A 12,475-nucleotide genomic window follows, 5' to 3' on the forward strand; every position below is an offset into this window, starting at 1 on the left:
ATTTTCAGACATGCACAACTACCAACACGGGGGAATTATATCAAAATTTATTACTAACAGAATAAAAACTACAGAAACTAAAAAGCAAGTAAATACACAGTATTCATACAATTTCTACCACCCCTGGGGCCCTCCCACATCAATCCAGAAGAAGAACCTTCAGGATGATAGCTAAAGTCTCTCATTGGGATACCATGGGTCAGGCTGCACCGCTTACCAGCTGCTCGGCCTCTGCCGAGGCTCCTGCTAGACTGCAAGGGAACACTTGCTTCACCAGGTCAGCATCATGAGCTACAGGGAGCTTTCATTAAAGTTCTTACCCAGAAAAAGCCTGCTTGGTTTGGCTTCTCTCTGTCTCAGCTGTAGCATCATCTTGACTGCCACGTGCCAAGGGGGGGGCATCCCCCCCATTCCTCATCCTTTGGTTTTTGGCTGCCCTTGTCCAAACCTCACATAGGGCACCTCCGGGCTCCCTCTGCCTGCCTCTGTTGCTCCCGTCTCAGCTCGGGTCGCTCCGTCCCCCCGCCATTGCAGGGGAGGTGACAGCAAGACTGCTTAAAGTTTCTCTCTCTCCTCTGCCTGGAATTCTTTCTGCTCTGCTTCATGATCGCCGCTGCTGCCTCCCCCAGTCACAGGCGGGAGAATGGCAAGGAACTGCCGTAGCCCTGGCCACAGCACCGGGGCCGCAGGGTGCCCAGGAGCACCCCTGAACTCGGGGCTCCCCTCAGCTACCTCATGGCTCCAATTCTCTCTGCCAACAACTTCTCTCTTCTGGTCTGTGTAATATACTAATTTTGCAGGGGCGAACTGCAGCTTTCCATTGGCCCTGCATCAGAAACTTACTTGGGATTAACCATTTCCAGCCCCAGGGGAGGCTAGACGAGTCAAACCACGACACCAGTTTCTATTCAAAAAGAATGAACACAGACATCTAGACCTATGATGGGATAATCATCTGCAAAAATGTAGTACTGGAAAGAATTTTACTGGAATTAGAGCTCCATTAAAAAAGTCAGGAGCTATAAGGGATCAAAAGCCATATGTTACAAAAAATAGGCAAATGATCTTCTACAATACAGAAGACATCACTTACAAAAGCCAAACAAAATAGCCCTTCTACTCTTCTCCACGCTATCAAGACCTAAGCTGAGTACAAGATTCAATTTGGGTCCTGTAGAGGCAGAAATATATAAGCCAATTGAAGAAAGTTCAGAGCAGTGAGAATGATCACTAGCCTAATAAACAGAACCTAAACAAGGTTCTCAGGAAAGGAGAGACCAAAAAGAGATGGCAGGTACACTAAAGACCAGGGCAGAAGAAGATACAGACATGTATCTGTTCTACACGTCCTTGGAGGATCAGAGTAATAACTGGCTTCAAATTTAGCAAGAAAGAATCAATCTGGTATGAGGAAAAGGCTTTCCACTGAAGAAGGTAACGAAGTACTGAAATAAATCACCTGGAGAGATTGTGGAGCCTCTGTGTTGGAAGAAAAACATTGCCAGAAGCCTATGAGGGACAGATGTATGGCTAACACCGGGTCCAGAGGGGTCTGTGCTATGGCAGTGCCTCTTTGCTGTGTGTCCACAGTGCAGCCTGTCAGCTCACTGCCATACAAACCCCGGGTGAATCATTGAAAGTAAACAGATATTCTGTATTTGCTATGGAAACTGCCTAAAAACGGTATCTTCCCCTTTCCTACTGAAGGCCTTCCACATCTTAGTACCTTGCATATCTGCAACATCCCAAGCACAAAAGCCCTGTACGTACCTGCAGATGTTGAGGGATAGTAGGAAAATTCCCAGCGAGAACACACAAGGTCACGCAGAAAGGCAGTGACAGAGCAAATACCACTGGTTCCCCTGGCTCAGGAACCCTTGCTGTCTCCAGCTGCTCACTCTTCCCTCAACTATTTTAATATGGATATACAACATTCATTAACCTTTCTCACCAGACCAGAAAACTAAAATCCAACTCCACTTTCTTAAGCTGCTCAGGAAGTTATTTCCATCTTGTGCTCATGCATAAATTTAGAAGCAATTTAATTTTCTGGACAGTAAAAATTCTTAATTATCAGAGTTCAGGCACTAGAGGTAGGTGTTCCAGAATTACACGCTCTGTATCTGCCAGTTGCCATGGTCTGGAATACGGCCATCCTGACTACACTGCCAGAATTAGCATTCATTTTTACACCGCAGGAAATAATAATTAAAAAAAGGTACCCGTTTCTACCTGTCTGGGTCTAGTTCTACACACAATATCTTAACACAAACCCATGCTCATCAATGAAGTGAATTACCTCTGTGTTCCTCCTGGTGCATCCTGGGACACTTCTGGGGCACATCTGGAGGTAACTTACTCCTCCTGCAGCATGGGCTGCAGTGTGCTTCCTGAGAGCATGATTTATGAACAACCATCCTGCTACTGCACAGACCTAGAACTCTATGCAGGTGTAGATTTTTTCTACTTTCCTGGCTTTTGGTACTTTACTGAGTTTGGTACAGTGAGTCTTGTACATATTCTGGACAATAAATGCTTTATGGGGTACCTGATGGCTTGTGACTAGAAAGGGCTGGACTTGACATCAGCATTGTCCTTTAGCTGGTCTCCACCTGCATCTGGAGTTGGCCAGCAGAGCCCCTGGATGCTGGCCCTGCCTGTGCTCGTCTGTTCCTCCCACTTCCCTTTTCTCCTTCCATCACCTCTGTCCTGGTTTACAGTGGAGGGTGCTGTCATATTGCTTCACTTCTACTGAGCGATTGCTTTATGATTTGCGTGCGCGTGTATTTGCATAACGCCACGCTGTTGGGTTCAAAGCGGTTTTCTCACTTTCAAAGTAGTCCTTGTGAGTAAGTTGTCCCAAGTCTGATGTGCACCAGGCTTGTAGTTTTGTTTTTGATTGAGTACTGCTGTGCTATATTCTTTTTAAAAGTCTAGCTATTCTGGGAGAGGTGTATAATTTAATATGTTCAATAGTTTTCTTGTCAGGCATTCATGTACAACTTTCTTCATCTTGCACTCAGATCTTTGATATTCTGCAGTAATTGGACTTATTTCATTTGTGTTTACTTTTATGACCTACAGTAAATGCTCCTTTTTTAGCCAAGGACTGTTAAAGATTTTGCCAAAGCCTACAGCAGCCTACCAAGCTTTCTGAAGCTTGCCATGGCAGTTTTCAGGCAATTCAGAACACTTTTTGTAAGGATGCTAATGTACAAATTAATATGACCTGAACACTGCATTAAGAAAAAGCTCTTCCTTACAACAGCAGCTGTGAGCAGGCAGTGCGACTCTCTCAACCTGCTCTATAGCCAGATGCACAGCATTCCAGCTTATTTGCAGTGGGCCAAATATCCAAGCAGAGACCAGGAAGAAAAGCTTTTCTCACAGATACTGTTCTGAAGCCCATTGATAGGCAGAACTGGCCTCCCCACAGAAAACAAAATGAGAAACCTGAAGATACAGTGCAAGGGAGATCTTCAAAACCTTCTGCAGGGACAAAGTCCCACAGAACTTGGAGCCATGAAGCTGATCTAGGGCTGCAGAAAACAATGGTGTGAAAGAGTAGAGCTGTAGAACATCTCAAGACCAGTCATGCCATCTCTGCCTGTAAAACCAAAATCAAGGCAAACAGTTTCCTTTGCAAGCACGATTACACATCCAAGGACAAGTGGAAAGATATTACTATAGGGATGGGGGGATGCATTCCATGACTAAGCAAGCAGGTTCTTGCTTCTTCCAGCTCTGTTAGTTCATTACCTAGGTCTTTATTTTGGAATCAGTTTCCTTTCCCACTGAATAGATGTGGGAGAGTTGAGCTGCAGGAATGAAGGCAGGTGAGGAAAGAGGCCTGGAGTAATCACGACTTAAAAGACAGGGTTTCAGGAAATCCTTCATAGGTCACACTTTTTAATTTGTCTCTGATGCTTGCACTGGTGGTACTTAAGTTTTTCCTACAAGTCCCATCATATTTATCTGCTTTCTTCTCAACAATACGTGCTTGTTGTATCAGGGGCTGTCATTTCTCCTCAGTCTCAATGGTAGCTCCTTTCAACCTTTTCCTTTTGTATTTAAAAAGACTAGCTGGGATTTCTAAGCATCTGAGCTCAAAACATTGCTTTTAAAATCAAGAAGCAAAAGTGCAAACAGCTGAAGGGAGGCACTACTGAAACCTTCAAAAGACAGAAAGGAGCACAGGAGCATAAATGCTCCAGTACAGCCTGCTGATTCCCAGTGTGTTCACGCAGGATGCAAACCTCTGTGTGGCAGGCCTGGTTGGCTTGTTCTGAGCAGGACTGACTACGGGATTTTCCTGAATGCTTTTGCAGGTACAAGCAGGTGGTAGAAACTTGAAAAACCTTACCATTCTTGGTCTTCAGGGAGTCTCAGCATAGGCTCCTCCAGTTTTAAAAACAAGAAGAGAAAAATCAAGGGATGCAAGTGTTGGACAGTAGGTTAGGGGCAGCTGAGGGTGAGCAGATGGCCAGCAACAGCCAACGCTCCTCCTGACAAGGAGAAACAAGCTAGCATGCAATCTTGCTAAAAATAAATTAGGCCAACAGGAAGCATGTTCATATTCTTGGGAAAGAAAGCCAGAGGAAGCAACTACTGGAGCTACTTTTACTTACAAAAGGGAAAACCATTATGGGTTGCGGTAAAGGAAGTAGCTAAGTGTTAGCATGGGCAAGAGATTCAGATCTCCCCTGTTCCAGTACTGTATGGTGATTTGCTTTTATCATCCTAGTAAGTTTTCAAGTAATATTAGACTGGTAGAGCAGCTCACTTGCTGTCCTAGACCTAATGCCCCTTGAGTTGCAATTACCCCCCACTGTCAAAAGAAAGCCTCAAAATGTGTCCACCAGCTGCTGCTCATGCAGATATCAGTCTGCCTTGTGCATGAGCATTACTGCCACACAGGGAGACTCTTGAGGACTGGCCATGGAGAAAATGGAAATGGAGAAGGAGGCCTCTGATCCATAACTTCTCTTTGGTCCACTGAACCCTGACCTGTTCATCCTCAAGTCTTTATTTAACCTCCTGAGATAGCCTTCTTCAGGCTCTTTCACTCCTGTGGGTTCTCTTACTGCTTTTTTCTGGTGTGGGAAGATACCTCCTGAAGTGGGATCCTTGACACTCTCCTTTTGTGTTCTTTTTCTGGGTTACCTCTTCATCCTGTGCTTTTTAGTTCATACAAGGCAACAATCCTCCACCCTCAAAAGACAATTCAGATTCTCCTCTGGTGTGTAACACTGTAACCTCTAACAGAACAACACCGCTGAGGCACAAAAAAATTATTTCCCTACATTTTCAATGAAATACATTAATTCAGTGTATATTAACCAAGGCATTACAAATTAGTGACTGTATGTGAGACAATGTGAGCTCAAAGCATTGAAAAATGTGCTATAGAAAGCACAAAATTTTGAATTATACCATAAATGAAAACCAAGATGCATCACATTTTTATGGAGTACCTCTTCTTTTTCCCCTCCTAAAATATGCATATTGTACAGTAAAATTTTGACAAAAATTAACTAGGGAAAAAAACACCTTTATGAGAATGTCAGAATTAGGTCACCTTAACATTGTTGGGATGTTTATTGAATTCATATTTTTCTACCTCATCAAATGACACAATAGAAGTTCTTTAAGAATAGTAACAATTCAGAGGTCACGACAAAAGGCAAAAAAAGGGGACAATTTCAACAACTGTAAAATCCTTTGAATCCAAGAGAACTGAACTAGGAAGCAATTTTAAGCACAGAAGCATCCAGTTAGGACAAAACTGGGTCAGGTGTTTAATGGAAAAGCACTGACTAAAACAAGAAGTTTTTTTCCACTTCACAGTAAAGCAAACTTAGATTAAATAACAAGCCCAAAGCTAGAGGGTTTTGAGATACAAAAATAAAATTGACATTCTGTCAATATGACCTAGGATTTGTTAGTAAGTAGAATCCTGTGTGTGCCCCAGAGAGGTGATGTCCACTATAGTGGGCTCTGTGGGAATCACGGGGCCACAGAAGCTTCCCTAACCTTTCAGAATGATCCCAGATGATGAAGCTGTAAATAGAGACAGACTTTCATATCAGCTCACTGTCTTGCATCCAATTCCCACCTGTCTTGTCCCCCAGTAGGAATTTTCAGTGATACATGTGTTCCCTTTTGAATGGCAGTACAACGCTGCCATGGAGCCGTGCACCAGTACTGACAAGTTAACACCAACACAGCAGCTCACAGTGGCACTCAGAGGCACTCAGTGCTCACCCTTTTTTGTGCTCATACAGGTTCCCTCTGGACACATATGTACTACCAGTTGCTGACTGAGAGAAGAAGTCTCATCATTTTGTGGAGACCACTTTGAGCAACCTGGTCTAGTGGATGGGCAAGGGGGTTGGAAATAAAGGATCTTCAAGGTCCCTTTCAATCCAAACCATTCTGTGATTCTATGAAACTACAATAAAACCTATCCTAGTGCAGTTGTGAGCTTCTCTAATTTTTCCCAGCTGCTTTGGAACTTTAAAATGTCCCTGTAGAGCCTCTAGGGAGACTGTCTCCAAGCATGCCTGTTCTTACACTCGGTAGCATCATGGATCACCACGTATTTGTAAACACAAATATATTTATCTAATTAGGATATGAGTATGGGTCCCTGGTGAGCCTCAGTGCCCATGCCTCGAGCCTACCTGTGCTCATTATGGATTAGCTGTTTCTCAACATCAAAATCTACTCTTTACCCTCTAGGTCACGGACCTTCTTGGCTTCTGGGGCAGAAATAGTTTATACAACTGGAACATGAAGTGTTGTGTTATTTGTGAGGCTTTTTTAGTATTACTATTGTTTTTAATTCCTTTCTTGCTTGTTTAGGCAAAGAAGATGCCTGGTCTGCACAACTGGACAGTATTCTTTCTAATCACGAGATACTAATGTACCAAAGAGGTTGTAGCTGTTTCTGACTGCTCAGACAGCATGAAACAGGGCTTCAACTTGGCTGAGGGAATCTTTGACAGTTTTTGTCATTTTGAAACTCATATAAATATTTTCGTAGTCTGAATTTTAGTGAATATAGGAATTTGTGTAATTACTATTGCGAATATATCAACATCTCAGAATTCTTTTCTCAATGAAAACACCAAAGAAATCAAGCGAAAAAGATTAATTAAATTCTTCTTTTCTTTACAAGATTTCCAATCCAAATAATGATAAAAGTGAATTTGTGGTTGCACAAGCAACCACAAAACAAGGCATTTCTCTAGCTCGCACCAAAGCGACTTCTCATTCCCACCTAGTGACAAAGGGGAATAAATTGTTCAGCTTTCATCAAAAATCAACCAAAGGCCCCTCTGGGTATTCTCTGGGTACAGCTGCTCACACACAACAGCCTCTGCAGTCCACCTGTGACTAAACCTATTAAAAGCTAAGCTGAAATAAATTATTCACACTGTTTATTTATGTCATGAGATAATAATATAGACTGGTCGTACCTGTATTAAGTGGGATTTCAAAGGCTAGAGGAGATATATATATAAAATTTATATATATTTTAAGGGCAAGTAAGTTGATATATGTTATATTTTACATACATACATGCATATGTGTGTGTATTTTATGGGCAAATAAGTTAATCTTATATTGTACAAGAGCTGTGTCTGCCTTTGAAAAAATAGCTATGCTTATGAATCCCAACTGAACAACTGGACCGTATATGCAGTCTCCTTCCATACGTAAACAGATCATTTTCCTGACAAAAATATTGATCAAACAACCCTTGAAAGGAGGGCATCCTTAAATCAAAGAGAAGAAAAAGCTCTGTGCACACTATGTTTGGAAACTGTGCAAATATGCTCACAAAAATCAGGGTCATAATATAGCAATTTCCTGTTTGAGGAGAAAACCCACGTGAAGAACAACGTGAGAATTCTGCGTTATTCTTACACCAGTTTTGAGTGGCTGTTGATTCCCCTGGTTTTTCACAGTATGCTGGATGGAGTAACATCTGCCCTGATTGCTCTAGCTGAAAACAAGGGGAAACAGGATCGCCCAGGGCACCACCATCATATGGGCTGTACTGTACCTCCCCTCTGACTGAGATCCTGAGCATGGAATAAGGAGGTGTGAAAAATTAAGGCCTTGGAATTCTGTTTAAAAGGAAGCCTGGGTGAATGGGACAAAAAGGACCCCGTGCCGGAGAGCCTTCGGGCTCCATCTCGCAGCCTGATGCTGACAAGTGCTTGGGTCACCGGAGCTCAATATCAGGGAATCACACCGGCCCACGCTCGTTAACCTTGGCCTTTAATTGCCATGCTCTGCAGGTACTGCACTTCTGAGAGACTCAGCTACTTACAAACTTCCTCAGTAGAGGTGAATCATCAGGAACTACATAACACCCTTCCAACCAAAGGACCCAAAGGAGGAAACAACGGTGCTGGTGGCTGGTGCTCTTGGACCTTCCCCAGAACACGCAATGCAGCTGCACTCTGTGCCTGCTGGGGGTCTCAGCCTCGCACTGCCATTTATGATAGTACAAGTAAGGAGCATGATACAGCATGGGACTCACCATGCAAACAGATCTCCAAGATAAAGTACAGTATTTTGGCTTTGTCTTTTGGGAGGAAAGAAGGAAAGAACACTGAGTATTGGTTAAAATGCCTGCTTGGCATCTGTGCTGCCAAGGTCCATTTGGGTTTGTCTTGTTACAACCTTCAGCCTTCAGCTACAACTTTCCCTTTGGTCTTCTTAGACAGGTGAAGCAGGTTAACCCTACTTAGATGTCTTCACACTCTGAGATGCCTGATGGGTTCTAGATGATGTGTAAGAAACAGACCTTATCTCTCCCAAAAATTCAATCCCATGCCTATCAAAATTATCAGATCCTCTCACCCTCCTTGCTGTTGTCCTCTGTCTAGGATGTTTAATAAGCTGAAACAGCAGCTGATAAAAACTGTGACTTGCCTGCAAGAATAAAAATAACCCTTTTGCTTGATGTAGAGGAAGACCAGGAATGTCAGCAATGTGCCAATGAGATAAATCAATTCTACTCAGCCACTGTGATACCAGACAACATTAAAAAAATTCTATCTTCTAAATGCATTTTTCAATGTTCTTAGAAGTTCTCTTATGCAGTAGTAGGAATCAAAGGCATAATTCTTGCCCATCCTGCTCTCTCTGCAGTGCATGCTCTTCCCCACAGAGAACAGGTATATTCTTCTGCCTTAACCTGCTTTTCTGCTTTTTTTCATCTTGACAGCCTATTAGGAATTATACACTAAGACAGAATTATTTATGTAAAAGCATCTTTTCTTAGGGAGATTCTTATCACTTTCCACATCTGAAGGAAGTGTGTGCCTGAGTAGTGCACTGAATACAAGAAAGGTGCGGTGGTATATGTACCTGGAAAGCATCAAGTACTTTTAGTGGAAAGATTTTTCAAGTGTAGGTGATAAGCAGAGATGTAAAATATCCAGCTGATATTACAAACTAAGAGTAATGTAAGATTAGTGTAAAAAAGTTAGGATCCGGATTCTGCATTACACCCACCAAGTCTCCTGTGACAATCTCTCATCCAGCTTCTAAAGCATGAATTAGATCATCACTATGATGAGTCTGTCAGTGGTGGCAGAATGAAGAGAGAAGTTTCTTACGTGCACAGCAGTACATAATAACACACACTGGTTAGCAGATTCTTAGGGTGTACAGCCTGCTGATTTAGTACCTGTCCATTTAAATGTTCCAAATATTTTATGGTCAAGGTTAAGCTTGGAGGAAAATGTATCTGGTCATTACTTTTAAGTCCATTTTACTTGAGAATAAATTGAGTATTTAGAGAAAAAGACATTCCATTTGCTTGAGCATCATCTTGAAAAAATGAGAAAAAATCCTCTGGCACACTGCTGTCACAGTCGGAATGTAGAAAACCATGGCAGATGCCAACAAACAAGTTTATTTCTGTTCAGGAGGTCCCTCTCCTTTGGTTGTTCTGTGTTCACAAACAGTGGACAGTCCTGTTGGCTCATGTGAGTGTGCACAAGTGATTTGCAGGCCAGAGCTCCTCTGTAGGTATAAATGCTTTCTACTGAGTCCATCAGCGACTCAAAAAGCCAAGAAAGTGCAACAGGTAAAAAGCCCGAAGCTGGTACTAGAAAACCGAGTACTCGTTTCTCCTGAGTCCACAGCTGAAGCATACACCCCAAAATGCATTCATCAATGACAGGAAATAACACCTCTGAAACTGCCCAGTTTTAGATTAATTGTGCTAACTTGGTACACGCCAAAGCAGAGGCGCTGACCAAGAGCTGGAGGCTCTCTTGAAGGCACATTGTGTCATGTTGTGGGCACATGTGTCAGTGTGCACCAAGTATTGATATGTATGAGCAGAGAGACAGCAAACAACCATGCTGTAACTACTGTGGGAACACACAGAAAATGTTACAGTTCTGATAATGATTTCCTTTCAGCCAGCAAGCATGTGAGAGCCAGCCAGTCAGCTGTGTCACCTTCTCAAGTATAGCAGGTATCTCTCAGTTCACAAAGCTAAATGCATACACATAGTCTGGAAGCTGCTGTTTTGGCTCAGTCTACCCACAACCAGTCCTTTATACTCAAGGACATCTTCATTCTGGGGCATTGGCATGATAATTTTTTTAAAGATAAAGAGCAGTCACAAATGGGCCAGAAAGAGGATTAGCAATGGGAGAAACCTGAGTGTGGGCACCAGAAAATACAAAATCAGGCCTTTCAATCTACTCTGTGACCATATATTTCTGGAAGTGCTCTTGCCTTCTGTTGTGTAGAAGTGTCTGTCTGCAGTCTAAGTCCCTGCTCATGTTGCCACATTCTGTCCAGTTGGCCACATGCAGAGCCACTAGAGCAGTGCCATCCATAGCCCTGCCTCAGGAATGCTGCCACTTGCTCTAGTGAAGGACCCTTGTTTGACACCCAAACACTGCCAAATAGCCAAGCCAGAGCAAAGCAATGTATGGGAAGTGAGCCAGGGCCTAGACTTAAAAAGGCACTTACTTCAACAACATAAAGGAAGAAAATGAAAAGGAGGCAAGAGGTTTGAGGAACAGAGAGTTAAATTTCAAGATTACATGCTACTGGCTCTCAAAAAGATGGGAATTAATATACAGGTGTTCAAACCAAACTAAGGCTACAAAGTTCACATGGAGATTTGAATTGTAGTTGTCAAGAGCATCATCTCATTCTGCTTTTCTCCAGTGAGAAACTTCACTGTTTCCCTTTACACTATAACAGATTCTAGGACCTTGTAAACCACAGGCTGAAGCTGAAAGACAGGAGATTTCTCTAGAAACATCTAGTGTTGAGCACACTGTTCTCCACTATATTTTAATAGAAATGGAGTAGATGGAAAATGGTATGGGAGTGCTTGTTTTTTGTGAAATTCTGTATGTTGTTTCAATACCAGTTTTGGATAGAAACAAAAGCTCAGTTAGGAAAACTCTGAAGTCCTTCCCTTTGCTCAGTTACTGACAGGTGCTTTGGGTTAATGCTTTTGCAAAGCAGTTTATAAGTTTGCGTGCTCTACGTGATGTTCAGACAGAGACCCTTTCTCAGTAGCACAAAGCCTGAGCTGGCTCACCTGTCCAGATGCCCACAAATCTTACAATAAGAGCAAGAGGGCAGCCAGAGCCAAGGACTCAAATTCAGCACCAGCATCTTCTTTTAGTGACAGTGCCCTTCAGTAGAGCACATTCATTACTGACTGGCTGGAAGGGTGACAAATTTCACCAAGTTTTACTTTTTTATGTCCGTAGTAATTTGGGTCCTCTTCCTCCACTTAAGAACATATAGATTTTAGATTTTAGACTTGTAAGTTATTTTGGAAGTCTCTATATAGAAAGTACTGATGATTTTAAATGATAACTACATTGGTTTCAACACACAGTTTGTTAGCAGTGTACTTTTGTTTATACTATTTGGTACAAACAAGGTCCACAACAGTCTGGGGAAGCTGAAACCTCAGTTGTGAGTTATGCAGGCCAAAGGCACCTTCCAGCTATTTCAACTGTTTGCTAGCACTCCATATGCTGTGCTTGAGATTCAGCATTCACCTTCCTACAGCTGAGGTTTTTGAGCATTTTGAAGCTAGGACAGCAATGCAGATTGCTTAGCAGGTGCTTTACATACCAGCTCTAGCTTTTCCAGGGCTATCGAAATAATCAAACTGTGCAAGTTTGCAGAGAACAGAAAATCCATTTATTCTGGGCTTTGTCAGTTTTCTCTTTGCTTAATGAAGTCTGGCCACAGAAATTTGCTTCTTCCTAGGGTATCACACACTTGTGGAACATACACTGAGAGTGTAGATTTCTAAGGAGCATCATACTCTGTGAGTTCCACAGCATCAAGCAGTGCTATTAAAAATAATGGAAGTTAAAAGTAGTTAAAAATTTTTCTCACTAGAATATTAAGTGTAATTTCTTTGTATAACAACTAGCATGTAAGTGCGAAGAACTAACCT

General features: G+C 42.4%; 1 protein-coding gene across 6 annotated transcripts in view; it reads right to left on the reverse strand.

Moving 5' to 3' along the window:
* LOC108509086 (Kv channel-interacting protein 1) overlaps positions 1–12,475 on the reverse strand; it is a 165,062-nt gene that overhangs the window by 135,047 nt on the left and 17,540 nt on the right. The window contains exon 1 of one of the 6 annotated variants that reach the window (XM_017838343.1): positions 1,771–1,861. The exons of 3 other annotated variants lie outside the window; for them this stretch is intronic. Coding sequence is in view for 1 of the 3 variants with exons in the window: in XM_017838341.1 (XP_017693830.1) it covers positions 321–372 (52 nt within the window). In the remaining 2 variants the exon portion in view is untranslated. Of the gene's footprint in view, positions 1–320; positions 381–1,770; positions 1,862–12,475 lie in introns of those variants that run through there. 2 more of the 6 variants (XM_017838345.1, XM_017838341.1) reach the window with 2 other exon arrangements.

Source organism: Lepidothrix coronata, unplaced genomic scaffold, assembly GCF_001604755.1.
Source record: "Lepidothrix coronata isolate B3197 unplaced genomic scaffold, Lepidothrix_coronata-1.0 Scaffold332, whole genome shotgun sequence".
Lineage (NCBI taxonomy): Eukaryota > Metazoa > Chordata > Aves > Passeriformes > Pipridae > Lepidothrix > Lepidothrix coronata.